The 15,770-nt window shown below is 40.1% G+C and overlaps 1 protein-coding gene across 2 annotated transcripts in view; it reads left to right on the top strand.

Moving 5' to 3' along the window:
* The window catches only part of zbtb40 (zinc finger and BTB domain containing 40), a 101,868-nt gene extending 87,319 nt beyond the window's left edge, over positions 1-14,549 (top strand). For both annotated transcript variants that reach the window (XM_059638112.1, XM_059638111.1), the window contains one exon: positions 9,080-14,549. In XM_059638112.1, coding sequence (XP_059494095.1) covers positions 9,080-9,283 — 204 coding nt within the window. In that variant the 3' untranslated portion in view covers positions 9,284-14,549. The remainder of the gene's footprint in view (positions 1-9,079) is intronic.
* The last annotated feature ends 1,221 nt before the right edge of the window (positions 14,550-15,770 follow it).

The raw sequence follows: 15,770 nt of genomic DNA, 5'->3' as shown, positions 1-15,770 counted from the left end.
CGCTGGTCTTATGTCCCACTTTCTATTTATCTGTTTAGGTTTCCTTGGGTTGGTGATGTCATTTCCTGTTCTTTTTGTCAGAGGATGGTAGATTGATTTGGAGCCAATGTGTTTGTTGATGGAGTTCCGGTTGGAATGCCGTGCTTCTAGGAATTCTCATGCGTGTCTGTTTGGCTTGCCCTAGGATGGATGTGTTGTCCCAATCAAAGTGGTATCCTTCCTTATCTGTATGTAAGGATATGAGTGATAGTGGGTCATGTCTTTTTGTGGCTAGTTGATGTTCATGTATCCTGGTGGCTAGCTTTCTGCCCGTTTGTCCAATGTAGTGTTTGTCACAGTTCTTGCAAGGTATTTTGTAGATGACGTTCATTTTGCTTGTTGTCTGTATAGGGTCTTTTTAAGTTCATTAGCTGCTGTTTTAGTGTGTTAGAACATAGAACATAGAACAGTACAGCACAGAACAGGCCCTTCAGCCCACAATGTTGTGCCGACCATTGATCCTCATGTATGCACCCTCAAATTTCTGTGACCATATACATGTCCAGCAGTCTCTTAAATGACCCCAATGACCTTGCTTCCACAACTGCTGCTGGCAACGCATTCCATGCTCTCACAACTCTCTGCGTAAAGAACCTGCCTCTGACATCCCCTCTATACTTTCCACCAACCAGCTTAAAACTATGACCCCTCGTGCTAGCCATTTCTGCCCTGGGAAATAGTCTCTGGCTATCAACTCTATCTATGCCTCTCATTATCTTGTATACCTCAATTAGGTCCCCTCTCCTCCTCCTTTTCTCCAATGAAAAGAGACCGAGCTCAGTCAACCTCTCTTCATAAGATAAGCCCTCCAGTCCAGGCAGCATCCTGGTAAACCTCCTCTGAGCCCTCTCCAAAGCATCCACATCTTTCCTATAATAGGGCGCCCAGAACTGGACGCAGTATTCCAAGTGCGGTCTAACCAAAGTTTTATAGAGCTGCAACAAGATCTCACGACTCTTAAACTCAATCCCCCTGTTAATGAAAGCCAAAACACCATATGCTTTCTTAACAACCCTGTCCACTTGGGTGGCCATTTTAAGGGATCTATGTATCTGCACACCAAGATCCCTCTGTTCCTCCACGCTGCCAGGAATCCTATCCTTAATCCTGTACTCAGCTTTCAAATTCGACCTTCCAAAATGCATCACCTCGCATTTATCCAGGTTGAACTCCATCTGCCACCTCTCAGCCCATCTCTGCATCCTGTCAATGTCCCGCTGCAGCCTACAACAGCCCTCTACACTGTCAACGACACCTCCGACCTTTGTGTCGTCTGCAAACTTGCTGACCCATCCTTCAATCCCCTCATCCAAGTCATTAATAAAAATTACAAACAGTAGAGGCCCAAGGACAGAGCCCTGTGGAACTCCACTCACCACTGACTTCCAGGCAGAATATTTTCCTTCTACTACCACTCGCTGTCTTCTGTTGGCCAGCCAATTCTGTATCCAAGCAGCTAAGTTCCCCTGTATCCCATTCCTCCTGACCTTCTGAATGAGCCTACCATGGGGAACCTTATCAAATGCCTTACTGAAGTCCATATACACCACATCCACAGCTCGACCCTCATCAACTTTTCTAGTCACATCCTCAAAAAACTCGATAAGGTTTGTAAGGCATGACCTACCCCTCACAAAGCCGTGTTGACTGTATTTGATCAAGCCATGCTCTTCCAGATGGTCATAAATCTTATCCCTCAGAATCCTTTCTAACACCTTGCAGACGACAGACGTGAGACTTACCGGTCTATAATTGCCGGGGATTTCCCTATTTCCTTTCTTGAAGAGAGGAATTACATTTGCCTCTCTCCAGTCCTCAGGTACGACTCCAGTGGAGAGCGAGGATGCAAAGATCTTCGCAAGTGGCAAAGCAATTGCATTTCTCGCTTCCCAAAGCAGCCGAGGACAAATCTGATCCGGGCCTGGCGACTTGTCAATCTTAATGTTTGACAAAATTTTCAGCACATCAGCTTCGTCTATCTCTATCCATTCCAGCATGCACACCTGCTCTTCAAAGGTTTCATTCACTACAAAGTTCGTTTCTTTCGTAAAGACAGAAGCAAAAAACTCATTTAGGGCTTCCCCTACCTCCTCAGGCTCCACACACAAGTTCCCTATGCTATCCCTGATCGGCCCTACTCTTTCTTTGATCATTCTCTTATTCCTCACGTAAGTGTAAAATGCCTTTGTGTTTTCCCGGATTCCTTCTGCCAAGCCTTTCTCGTGCCCCCTCCTGGCTCTCCTCAGACCATTTTTGAGCTCCTTCTTTGCCTGCATGTAATCCTCTCTAGCTGAACTTGACCCTAGCTTCCTCCACCTTATGTAAGCTACCTTCTTCCTTTTCACTAGAAGCTCCACCGCTCTCGTCATCCAAGGTTCCTTAATCTTACCCCTTGCCTGTCTCAGAGGGACATATTTACTCATCACTCCCAACAACTGTTCCTTAAACCGTCTCCACATGTCTATAGTTCCCTTACCATGGAACAACTGCTCCCAGTCCATGCTTCCTAACTCATGTCTAATCGCATCATAGTTTCCTCTTCCCCAATTAAATATCCTCCCATTTTGCCTAATCCTCTCCTTCTCCATAGCTATGTAGAATGTGATGCAGTTATGGTCACTGTCACCAAAATGCTCTTCCACCACAAGATCTGATACCTGCCCCGGCTCGTTTCCGAGCACCAAGTCTAGAATGGCCTCTCCCCTCGTTGGCCTGTCAACGTACTGCGTTAGGAAACCCTCCTGAACACACCTTACAAAAACAGCTCCATTCAAATCTTCTGCTCGAAGGAGGTTCCAATCAATATTAGGAAAGTTAAAGCCACCCATTACAACAACCCTACTGCGTGCACACTTTTCCAAAATCTGTCGACCTATGCTTTCTTCAATCTCCCTGCTGCTATTGGGGGGCCTGTAGTAAACCCCTAACGAGGTGACTACTCCCTTGCTGTTCCTAATTTCCACCCATACTGACTCAGTAGGCAGATCTTCCTCGACAAAGGAAGCTTCTGTAGCTGTGATACCCTCTCTGATTAGTAGTGCTACACCCCCTCCTCTTTTTCCCCCCTCCCTATTCTTTTTAAATGTTCTAAACCCTGGAAGATCCAGCAACCATTCCTGCCCATGAGAAACCCATGTCTCTGTTATGGCCACAACATCATAGTGTTGTAATGAGAAAATAGCTATCTGGCCTGGCTGAGGAAGGAATTTAGCAATTAAAACATGAGGCAACCTTATTGAGACTTACAAGAGTATGAGGAGACTTGACAGGGCAACTGGAGAAAAGTTGCTTCCCCTTGTGGGATAGTCTAGGTCTCAGTGGTGTAATCTCAAAGTAAGAGGTCACCCAGCTGAGACAGAGGTAAGAGAAATTTCTTCCTTCAGAGGGTAGTGAATCTGTAGAATTCTTTACTGCAGAGGCTGGCTCAATAAGTATATTCAGGGTTGAGATAGTTTTTTAATCAGTAAGGAATCAAAAGGTGTGGAGAAAAGGCAGGAAAGTGGAATTAGGGATTATCACATCAGTACAACCATTGAATAGAAGAGCAGACTCAGTAGGCTGAATGGCCTACCTCCCTTCCTATGTCTTATGGTCTTGTTTGGCTGACATGTGATTCCAGATCCAGAGTGGAATGGGCAATAAAGCACTGACCTAACCAGTGACACCCAAATCCCTTAAGTTATTTTCTAAAAATCTTTGTCTTGCATATTCTTGAATTCTATTGATGTATTGTGTGTGCTATATTCAATGGATCCTCAATGAATTACTGATTTCTCTATGAAAGGCTTGAGCCAAATTAGTACTAAAGGTACAGCCCATTTAATAGCAGGCTGTTTGATAAATTTGGTAGATGCAATAATCCTACAATCTTTGGAAACATGCATTGATAGAACCATCCAGCACAGAAATAGTCCTTTCAGCCCATCCCTTCTGTCTATTCTTAAAAGAGCTACACAGTGCTTTCTATTTGCACTTGCATAAGTGTCACTGCTAAAGCTAGCATTTATTACTCCTCCCTAAGTAAGACATTTTTTTAATGCATTGATAGAATAAAATCAGCTGGCTGGGTCATTGCAGTGGTTCTGGAATCACATGAGGGCCAGACAAGTTAAGAATGCCAGTTTCCTGTGCTAAAGGACATTAGTGAACCAGATGGAATTTTCTGACAATTGGCAATGTCTGATCGCGTGGATTGACACATGGAAGTATGATATTGTTACTATCACAGAATTATGATTCAGGAAAGGGCTGGGTGAGCAACTCAGCATTCCAAGATATAGGATCTTTAGGTAAGACAGAAGAGGATGTAAAAACAGTTGTGGTGTAGTGCCATGAATTAAGGAGTCAATTACTGCAGTAAGCAGAGATGATATCTTGGATGGGCCCTCAAGTGAGGCTTTATGGGTACAATTTAAGAATGTTAAGGGGGCAGCTACTTTATTGGGAGTGCGTAGTAGGCCCAAAGGGCCAGTGGAAAATAGGGCACCAAATATGTGGACAGTTCACAGAGGTGTGTAAGAGTACTAATCAGGTAATTATACCAGGGGATGTCAAGGTTCCCAACATAAATTGGATAGTCACAGTGTTAAGGGTTTAGAGGGGATGGATTTCTTGAAATATATGTTGAAGAAGGGCAGTAGAGATGACCCAGGTAATTATAGACCAGTGAGCCTTACGTCTGTTGTAGGAAAAGTTTTGGAAAGGATTATAAGAGATAGGATTTATAATCATCTAGCAAGCAACAATTTTATTGGGGATAGTCAACATGGATTTGTCAAGGGCCAGTTGTGTCTCTCAAATCTCATTAAGTTTTTTGAGAAGGTGACCAAGCGTGTGGATGAGGGTAGGGCAGTTGACGTGGTGTACATGGACTTCAGTAAAGCCTTTGATAAGGCTCCACATGGTAGGCTATTGGAGAAAATATGGAGGCATGGGATTGAGGGAGATTTAGCAGTTTGGATTGGAAACTGGCTTTCTGTAAGAAGGCAACGAGTGGCGGTTGATGGAAAATATTCAGCTTGGAGTCCAGTTACTAGTGGTGTGCCTCAAGGATCTGTTTTCGGACCACTGCTGTTGTCATTTTTATAAATGACTTGGATGCAGGCATAGGTGGATGGATTAGTAAGTTTGCAGATGACACTAAAGTCGGTGGAGTGGTGGACAGTGTGGAAGAGGTTGGAGGTTGCAAGGAGACTTGGATAAATTGCAGAATTGGACTGAAAGGTAGCAAATGGAGTTCAATGCGGATAAATGTGAGGTGATTCACTTTGGAAAGAATAATAGGAAGGCAGAATACTGGGTCGCTGGAAAGATTCTTGGTGGTGTGGATGTGCAGAGGGATCCTGGTGTCTATGTACATAGATCCCTGAAAGTTGCCACCCACGTTGAAAGTGCTGTTAAGAAGGCTTATGGTGTGTTAGGTTTTATTGGTAGAGGGATTGAGTTCCAGGGCCGTGATGTCATGCTGCAACTGTACAAAATGATAGAGCGGCCTTACTTGGATTTTGCATGCAGTTCTGGTCACCCCATTACCGGAAGGATGTGGAAGCATTGGAAAAGGTGCAAAGGAGATTTACCAGCATGTTGCCTGGTCTGGAGCGAAGGCCTTGTGAAGAAAGGATGAGGGACTTGGGTCTGTTCTCATTGGAAAGAAGAAGGCTAAGAGGGGATTTAATAGAGACATGCAAGATGATCAGAGGATTAGATAGGGTGGACAGTGAGAGTCTTTTCTCGAGGATGATGATGTCAGCTTGTACGAGGGGGCATAGCTACAAATTGTGGGGTGATAGATTTAAGACAGATGTCAGAGGCAGGTTCTTTACTCAGAGTGATAAGGGAGTGGAAAGCCCTGCCTGCCAATGTAGTTAACGCAGCCACATTAGGGGCATTTAAACAGTCCTTGGATAAGCGTATGGATGATGATGGGATAATGTAGGGGGGATGAGCTTAGATTAGTTCACAGGTCGGTGAAACATGGAGGGCCGAAGGGCCTGTTCTGGGCTGTATTGTTCCATGTTCTATATTGGACAAGTGCAGGAAATTGGGATTAGTGCACTTTTTGTGGTAGTTATGTTGGTGTAGACTCAATGGACCAAAGGGCCAAACTGCATTGTATGAATCTGCTTTCTCTACAGTCCTGTCACTTGTACCTTTTTGATTTATGTATCCATTTGTCTTCTGAAAGTTTCTGTTGAATCTGCTTCCAGCACCACTGAAGAAGCGCATTCCAGGTCAGAAGTGCATGTTCCCCTTGGATTTTTTTTAAACCTGCTTATTGTGATCACCATCCTGCATAGAAAAAGTTTTGCCTGTATTATTCCTAAACACTAATTTTTAACAGCTCTATTACAATTTCCCTACGCTTCTGTCCTCTTGGGAGAACAAAACCAACTTCTCTGTTCTATCCACTTAGATTCATACAATTGAGTAGAACAGAAGAAGGCTCTCTTCAGCCTGTTGATTTTATATTCATTTGTTCAAAGAGCGATAAGTTTATTTCCATTCCTTGCTCTTTTTCCTGTAATCCCTGTGATATTTTGACTCCCTCAAATATTATCCAGTCGCGTTTTCAGAAATTATTGTTTAATCTATATCCCCATCAGGCAGTGCATCCAAATTTTTCAATATACAGTTATGTGACGAAAACATTTTCTGTTTCCCAATGGTGAACGTGCTTTTTCCACACTAACTTTATCTCTGATATCATTTCCTGTCATTTTTCCCTCTTCTCCACTGGAATACTATGACGGCTCATTCTCTCCTGTAACCTCAGTTCACTATATCCCACTCACTACTGCAGTCAAGTACTGCTAACATTTATTTTTACGCAACTCCTCATATGTGTTATCTTTACATTTTTGTAAATCAGTAATCTAGCTGTTTTCTATATTAACCAGACATTTGACCATTCAAATTACTTTGTGTTTTTCCTCCAGCATATTCCCCATTCTGCAAACTTGTTTTATATATTCCTGATCTTCAGCTGGAATCCTCCTGGGCAAAAGTTCTGCTTAACAGCAAAGGGTTGTGTTTAAGGCTGGATAGTCTTACTCAGCTGCTGGTCTTATCACCAACATAACCGCACAATGGGGAACACCCTTTTGTGGAGAGGAGCACCCAACTGAAGTCATCTAATCCATCACACTTTGTATTAAATATGGTGTGCTGAACACTTCAGTCTTTCCTTAGTGAAACAGCAACTTGCATTGTCGTTCTTTTCAGTAAAGTCACCCAAACAGGCTCCAATGATTTTGCGGACATTTTGTTTATTTTTCTCTCATTCCTTAGCACACTAGCCAACGCTCCCATTGTGTACACTGCTTAGTGTCCTGCAGATCAGACTAACAAGTAAGAAACACATGCAGAATAATTGAAGGAATCTATTTACCAGAAGATTTTATATGATGCTTTATATTCAAAGGAAGTTATGTGATGTACAGTGTCATTTAGTTATTGGTTTTCAATATTACCCCAATTATTCAAAGTAAATCTCATTGGAATCCTCCATTGCATAGAGCTATAATGTTATATTTGCCATAATGCTGGTTTAATTTCAAACTTTGAATGTGATTTATTCTGGCAAAAGATAAAATGCTAATACACAATGCAGGACAGGACTGAGACGCCTTCATCGGCATGTATTCTTATTAAATCATAAACTTTCCTCTATCATTGACCATAACCGAGATAGTATAAACAATTTTCATTGGATTTATAATTATTTTTTTCTCTTGTCAGGTGTTAAAAGACCGAGTGTGAGGGAAAACTAGGTGATAACATGCTGATTTTTGACTTGTGGAGCCAAAAGTAATTCTTAAACCTGTTGCATTCAAACCCACAGTACAACGTAAGCAATTGCAACCTCATTCACAAACACCAGAATGAGATGTGATATGCTGGCTCTTTAACAAAACAATCATGATTAGCCCTGCTTTTAATTGTAACCCTATAATTTTATACCCTCAAGTACCTGCCCAACGCTAAAATAGCATCAACTTCTAACTTTTCAACCTAAGTGTTCCCAAATTGTTCTGAACCCTTGAAACTATTCTGAATATCTTTTTTTCTAGATCTTCTGCTAATAATTTATTGATTGATTCTCACATTGGGTCAGGCTCAGCAAAAACATTGGATGAAGTTCATTGTCTTCTTTGCTTTCATATGCTATTGATCTGATTATAAACCCAGGGTACCCATTTCAACCCATTTGTCATTTGCCCTGCTACGTTCAAAAATTTGCTTATAAAGTTTCAACTTACCTAAATATTTAAAGATACACTGTCTTCCCATATTAGTTGTCTCAAAGAGCATCACCTCTCACTTTCCACGAGTTGATATTTCTGTCTGGTTCGCCATCCTGCTATCCCAAAGCCTTGAACTATCCTCATCACTGCTGTTGTACTAAGTTTTGTTTCTGCAGACTTTATAATGCTGCTCCCTACACCTAAGTTCAGGCAGTTTGTAAATTTGTCAGTAGATGATTGACAAAGGAACAACAACAACTTAGCTTTTACCATGAAATATTTTAATAAAGTGTTGAAATAAAATGCTGGCTTCCTCCACGGAACAGGCAGCATCTGTGGAGAAGGAAAGGCAAGGGTACTGTTTCAGGTCTAAAGGTAAAGTCACCATAGTCTTACCAGATCATTAGAAAGAAAGACAACTGGTGTTGGTTTAAGCTGTAGGTTACCATGACTCAGGTGAGGGGAGACATTGAGAAGGAGAGTCCTTCATAGTAACCTCAGCTGGTTTGGGAACTGAACCCATGTTGTTGGCACCAGTTGCATCACAAACTGGCTGTCCTGTCAACTGAACTAATAGAGGTCTGTGGCCTTCAGGATCAGACGATGTTACAGGCGGACAGCTTAATTTTTCTCCTTAGGAACTATACATCAAAAGGTGATGGAATTCTGAAGAAGCATTAACCCTTCTCTCTTTGCACCACAAGTTCTGTCTAAAGCACTGAGGGTTTCTATTACTTAGTATTGTAATTTATCATTGTGTTTGACATGCTGCTTACTTTGTTTTTTTTTCAATATAGGTTATCCAAGCATCAGAACAAATAAGTGCCACTGAACAGGTCATATCCCTCGAAGAAACACATCTCAACAGTGTTGGATCACAGGTGTTTGTGGCTTTACCTAATTCCCAAAACAATTCCTCAGGGCCCCATGAAATTGTGGCTCTAAATGTGAATGATTTACTTGATGGGTCTGTGACACTCATCTGTGGAGAGACCCCATGAAAAGGAGAAAGCTTAAAAATAGACAATCTCAGCAAATCCAATGGCATTTGGTGATATGAAGAAAAACTTTTTCTTCACAATTAATTCAAGATCCAGTTCATATCAAGTTTAGAACTTTCTGAGTGCTTTATTTCAACAGTGATTTCAACATGTGTTTAGAAACTCAATCAGCACAAATATCTGGTAAATAGGTGACATGACGTAGTATCGTATTTAAAATAAAGTTATTGAGCTGGAGCTGCAGTGAGTACATCAGTAACAACACTGGGTGATCCTTTTTAACCCATTGCTTGTTCCTTTATTCCTTTCATAGGATCACCGTTTCTTGTTGTTATAGAACGGGATTGTTCCAGGTTTGATCCATGATTCGTGATATAAGGTAGTGCAGCATATTGGTGAAAGAGGTGTAGTGGAGCCACATAATTAGGTTTGGCATTCCCATTGTACAGAGGCGAGGTGTGTTGAATTACCCTTCCACCACTACAGCGCCCCCGTTAGCACTGCCATAAAATGTATTTTAGTTTGTTCCTACCTCCAGCAGCAGAGCAAAGGAAGGATGAAAGGTGTAGATTGTAATTTTTAAACTGTCAAACTGGAATTGGATAATGAACAAAGGTGACAGATTGTCCAGGATTGTGTTGTGGTTATAGAAATTGTCCTAAATATGGACCCTATGGCATTAATGTTTGTACCTCTTTAGAGGCCATTACATTTATGGACACTGAAATATGCAGCAAAGTTGATTCAAAGTATTAGAGGTTGCAGGATGATATTTATGATAAGTCCACTCTGAGGCAAAGGGCAAATGCCAATCAATCTCACTGTCAGATTATCCCTCAAAGTTCTTCAAGAGCTTTTAATACACCAGTCCTGTGTTTATAAAATAAATAGCCTAATCCTGTCATTTTTGCTCCTAAACAGTAAAAACAGAGGAATCGATGCTGCTTGCATGAATGAAAAAGACTTCTGGTATTTCTTTTTGATTTGGATCAACGTTGGTCTGCAGTTGAATTTGCTGACTTGTATCGCAGATTCATTGTCTGATTACTTTGTAAAAAGAAACAATTATTTTATAGAATATAATTTTTATTCCAGGTTGATTGAGACATTGTTTCACCAGGTAGAAAGAATCCACCTTTATAGAAGATCAGTTTTCGTTCTTAATCTGTCAGCCCATCTAGTTTCTTTTCAATAATCTGTCAATATATTCACAAGGTATTGCTGTTCTAAAAGCATTTTAGATGTTTTGATTCAAAGCTATCTAATTCTGTGGAAAGTAGTGATCAAATGTTACTTTCCATGTGAATGCCCAGTTCAGAATTAAATATTTCAAATTAGTTTAAGTTCTAACTACAGGATTGGATAAAATGAAATACAGCTGTCTATCAGTTCATTGTATCCCTTTTGTGGTCTAAGTATATAAGAATCATCTGCCTTTGAAAATACAAATGGGTCAATCTAGTTAAGGCGGTTGAATTACCAGCTGTTCCTGAAGGCTGTGAGAAAGTTCACGGATAAGGCAAGATAATTCAACCAATCACTCTCTGCCTACCTCCCCATCCCAATCTTAATTGTGCGTGTGAACAGAAGGAACATCTTTCTAATATTGCATTTTAAAAAAAACTAAATTTGCATTTATGCAAATTATGCTGCAGCTGTGCAAAACTCTGGTGCGGCCGCACTTGGAGTATTGCGTACAGTTCTGGTCACCGCATTATAAGAAGGATGTGGAAGCTTTGGAAAGGGTTTGGAGGAGATTTACTAGGATGTTGCCTGGTATGGAGGGAAGGTCTTACGAGGAAAGGCTGAGGGACTTGAGGCTGTTTTCATTAGAGAGAAGGTGGTTGAGAGGTGACTTAATTGAGACATACAAGATAATCATAGGGTTAGATAGGGTGGATAGGGAGAGCCTTTTTCCTAGGATGGTGACAGCGAGCACGAGGGGGCATAGCTTTAAATTGAGGGGTGAAAGATATAGGACAGATGTCAGAGATGGTTTCTTTACTCAGAGTAGTAAGGGAATGGAATGCTTTGCCTGCAATGGTAGTAGATTTGCTAACTTTACGTACGTTTAAGTCGTCATTGGACAAGTATATGGATGTACATGGAACAGTGTCGGTTCGATGGGCTTCAGATTGGTATGACAGGTCGGCACAACATCGAGGATCGAAGGGCCTGTACTGTGCTGTTATGTTCTATGTTCTATTTCTGCTATTGCATTCCTGGTTTGCTTATTTTTTGTTTCATTTTCTCAGTTACTTACACATAGGGGATAGAGGAGAAGGTTGATGATAAATCTGAACTGTTGTGATCTCCCATCATGCTGAGTCTTCCCAACGCTTGTTCGCTTTTACAATGGTCTACCCAAAATTACTGCCATGTCAGCAGATTTAGTCTACCAAGGTTATTGTCGAGACCAGTGGCAGAACTTCCAGATTGTACATACTCAGTGTATTTCACTGAGAAGGGGGCGAGAGAGTGGATGAATTAATCATTCTGGACAGATTGTCAAAATATCTCACGAGAAAAGGAAAAGTGTGGTAAATGACTGCAAGTTTGAGTAGTTACTTTCTGAATACTGTATACTTCTGAATGCCCCAACTTAAGAAGCTAAGAAGCAATATGCAGATGAGACTAGTCGTGGAAAATGGTGAAAACAGTTCAGGATAGACTAGGGCTGAGTTGAAATGTTACTGTATTATCAGAAAGAGAGAAGGTATAGCCAAACATTATTAGGTGCACCAATGTAACTATATAAGGGAACAGTGTTTCAAAGCTACAAAAAACAGAGAATAGGATGGCAGGGGTGACCAATTGCTAGACACTTATTTGAAGAATTAGGCATTGTAATGAGCTGTAGAATGATGACACGAAATTGGATAAATATCTTCTCCCTCAGCCTGTGTAAATCTATCTTCTTTCTGAAAGATTCGACTGAAAAGGGATTGAGTTTAGACATTTTTTCCCAGTTGTCAGCGGACACTGCCCTTAATCTTCCTTGTTTGAACTGGCTTTTTCACAGAGGTAGCAAAAGTACTGTGTTGGAAGTGAAAGTAGATCTCTGCAGGAATGCCAATGTGACATTTGAATTGAGAAAGCTTGATGTAACAGGAGAATGATGCTGAGCTATTGCTATTACTTGCTGACCAGCTAACAGCTTGTCCGTAATAAATTTTCCAAATCAGGTTTTACTAACTAAACCAGCCCCACTGAACTGCAGTTTATTAATAGATTTTGTGAATATTGAAGTTGAAAATTATCAAGCAATTTGAAAATGAGGTACCTTGTCCAGTACACAAATGGTTACAGTAAATTGAAATAGAAATTGGGAGATTCTTCTTCAATCAATTTTGCATCTTAAATAGTAAACTTAATGGGGTCAACTGAATTTGCAAGGCATGAAATGGGAGCTATTGGATATGATACTGGATGGCTAATCGAAAGGACAGGCCTGTAATGATGTCACGGAATAATACTTAATTGTGACAGGCAATTATAGCAGGAGTTGTAAGTTTATGCAACCTTACAACTACCTGAACCACAAAATGTTACCATTGGATAAAGTAATGCGATTTCATCTGCTTCCTCAATTAACCTTGTCAAACTAGTGAATATTGATAAAATGTAATGGTAAAGATAGCTGTTTATAGCCTGAACTGTTAAAATACCCCTGCACCCTTATTCAGCTCCCTCGGGCATGAGATGTTGAGATTTATTTTCCCTTGTGCCATAGACTGCTGAAATGATGATTTCTATATTGGAGTAAAACTAACAAATCCAAAAGTCTATTGCAAAGGCATACAACCAGTGGTCTGGATGTGAGAAAACCCACTTACATTATAACCTGAAAAAAATATTCTTTCTATAACCTTGAACTAAGTTAAGGTATGTTTAATGCAGGTTTATTTTTTGGAAAAGATAAAGATTAATGTCCTTCATAATGAAGGGGAATGAGAACAAGGAATCACAAGGTGATGTTTGTTGGATTGAATTAAATGCTGATTGGCAACAACAGCTATTCTTTCAACATGTCTGCTTATTGTCATTAAATGATCTAAATCAGAGCCCTTTTTGAATATGGAGTCTAGTCAGAACAGAATCAAGGCTAGGAAACCATGATCATTTGGAGAAATTAGAAAAATCATACTACCAACTAGACGTTATTCACCCTTTTCTGTCAGAGGGAAAGAAGTCAAAGATGAAACAAGCCATACAGTGAGCTCTTCATTTTGGATGATGTTGCACACAGAAAACTGACTACTTGAGAATCTACTTTAGAATACTTCCAAAATGTACAACTTGAATAAAAATATTGGTTTACTTTTAATGCAACCTACGTAAGATTTGTTAAGCTTTCCGATAAAACTGATACGTTTTTTGATCATTCATCCTTTTCCCATTCAGTCTGAACAACCCACTGAGAGGGCAATGGGTTGTAAGTCCAAATGATGGACAACCCACAACAACCGCCATCAACATCAACCCTGCCTCCCCGATGGAGATGTATTTCTATCAGTATTGTTGAATGCCCAGTTTAAAAACATATTTTCATGTTCTGCTAGATGCACTAAGGTACCAACCTCAACTTTATTTGTTGAACTACCTTTTGATGGTAGAGCCCAGAAAAACGACCATAAATCTTCTTTCTAGTGACACTTTACAAAGCTGAGTAGGACAGAGTCAAAAGTCATACGTCTTCACCTGACAAAGGAGCAGTGTTTTGAAACCTTGTGATTTCAAATAAAACTGTTGGCCTATAACCTGGTGTCGTGTGTCTTCTGACTTTGTCCACCCCAGTCCAGCACTGGTATGTCCATATCGCAGCTTAGTAGCTCAGGCATTCAGATTCCAAAAACTGACCTACGGTTACTTACTGATAAAATGAGATTGTGTGCATACAATCTTGTGTTGTACAATTGTTGGCCAACCTCTTAGCTCTTAAACTCAATTCCCTTTCCTTAACTAGTCGAGTTCCTGCAAATATGTAAAGGGTCAATAGATATTGAGAATATCTTGAATGAATTGCCAGCATTGCTATTGTACTGCAGTGTTGAATTAGAACAGAATTAAGGCTATGAATTTAAGATTATTTAGAAGAAATTGGAAAAGTAATATTACCAACTAGACATATTCACCCTTTCTTTGAAGGTAAGAGGAAGGCAAAAGATTATTCTTATTCTGTCGTTAGCAGTGATTTTTCAGAAACTTTAGTTCAAGTAGTTCAACACCAGTGTACAAGTCACCGCAATAAAAGATTTTTTTGTTACTTCCGTTTACTTACTCATTTTACTGTGATCAACCCTTTCTATTCTGCAGGCTTTAATGAGCATTGTCCATTAAACACCAGGTCCATCAACATGTGATCTCAACACATAAAGGAGGATATTGCCACCATCATTTATATGTCCCTGACCAAGGTGCACATCATCGTGACTTGAAATCATATTGCTGTTCCTTCACTGGGTCAAAACCTTCAAGCACCTTTATTTTAAACAGCATTGTGAGTGTACCTACATTTATAGGACTACAGTAGTTAGAGAAGGTATATCACTATCACCTCAAGAATGTTTGGACAATAAATGCCAGTCTTGCCACCGATGCTCATGGATAAATAAACAGCTATGACAAATGATGTAGCAGTTAGAACAATATCACTGAATCCTGGCAAGTGCCATAAATTCTGAGAACTATCTCCTATCCATACCTCTCCACCCCGTAGGAATGGTGGTTCAGGAGAATTCAAGTACATAAATTGTAGCTTCCAGTTAAAATTGGACCCAAGAAATAAAGAGAATGTCTTTTTTTTTTAAACTATCCACTATTTAAGATTCATACACTAGAATCCAAGTATCAACCATTTTACTATTGACAATTTAGTAATTAAAAGAAGAGTTCTGAGGAAAAGTAACTGGACTTGAAGCGTTAAGTTTTTTTTTCCGTCACAGATGCTACCAGACCTGCTGAACTTTTCCAGCAACTTTGTTTTTGTTCCAGATTTACAGCATCTGCAGTTCTTTCAGTTTTTATTAAAAGAAAATTGCCTTGCTCTCACCAGTCTGTTGCCTCATTTAATACACTGTAAGGTTTATAGAACATTATGCTACAAAATGGTTTGTATCAAAGCATATCATCTGTACATGTTTTCTATAAAAATATTGTTCGATAAAACCTTTGAAAATTATCCGTATTTCCCCACAATTATCTATATAAAGCTGCCTAAGGGAGCTTGGGCAAAGTGTCTCATCAGTTCAAAAACTTAATATTTTAAGAACTCAGGAAAACTACAAATGATCTGTAAACTCAATCCAAATTGAGCTAGTCACATCTACAAAACATCAAACCCATGTACAGATTGATGAAAAATCAAAAGAACGGCAGTTGCTGGAAATGAGAAATGAACAGAAATTGCTAGTGAAACTTGGGAGGTCTGGCTGCAACTGTGGAAAGAAAGCAAAGTTAATGTTTCAAGTCTGGTGACTCTTGATCA

This window comes from Stegostoma tigrinum, chromosome 28 (assembly GCF_030684315.1).
Source record: "Stegostoma tigrinum isolate sSteTig4 chromosome 28, sSteTig4.hap1, whole genome shotgun sequence".
NCBI classification, from domain to species: Eukaryota; Metazoa; Chordata; class Chondrichthyes; order Orectolobiformes; family Stegostomatidae; genus Stegostoma; species Stegostoma tigrinum.
The sequence above is the reverse complement of the archived record's forward strand: the minus strand, read 5'-3'. Positions and strand labels throughout refer to the sequence as shown.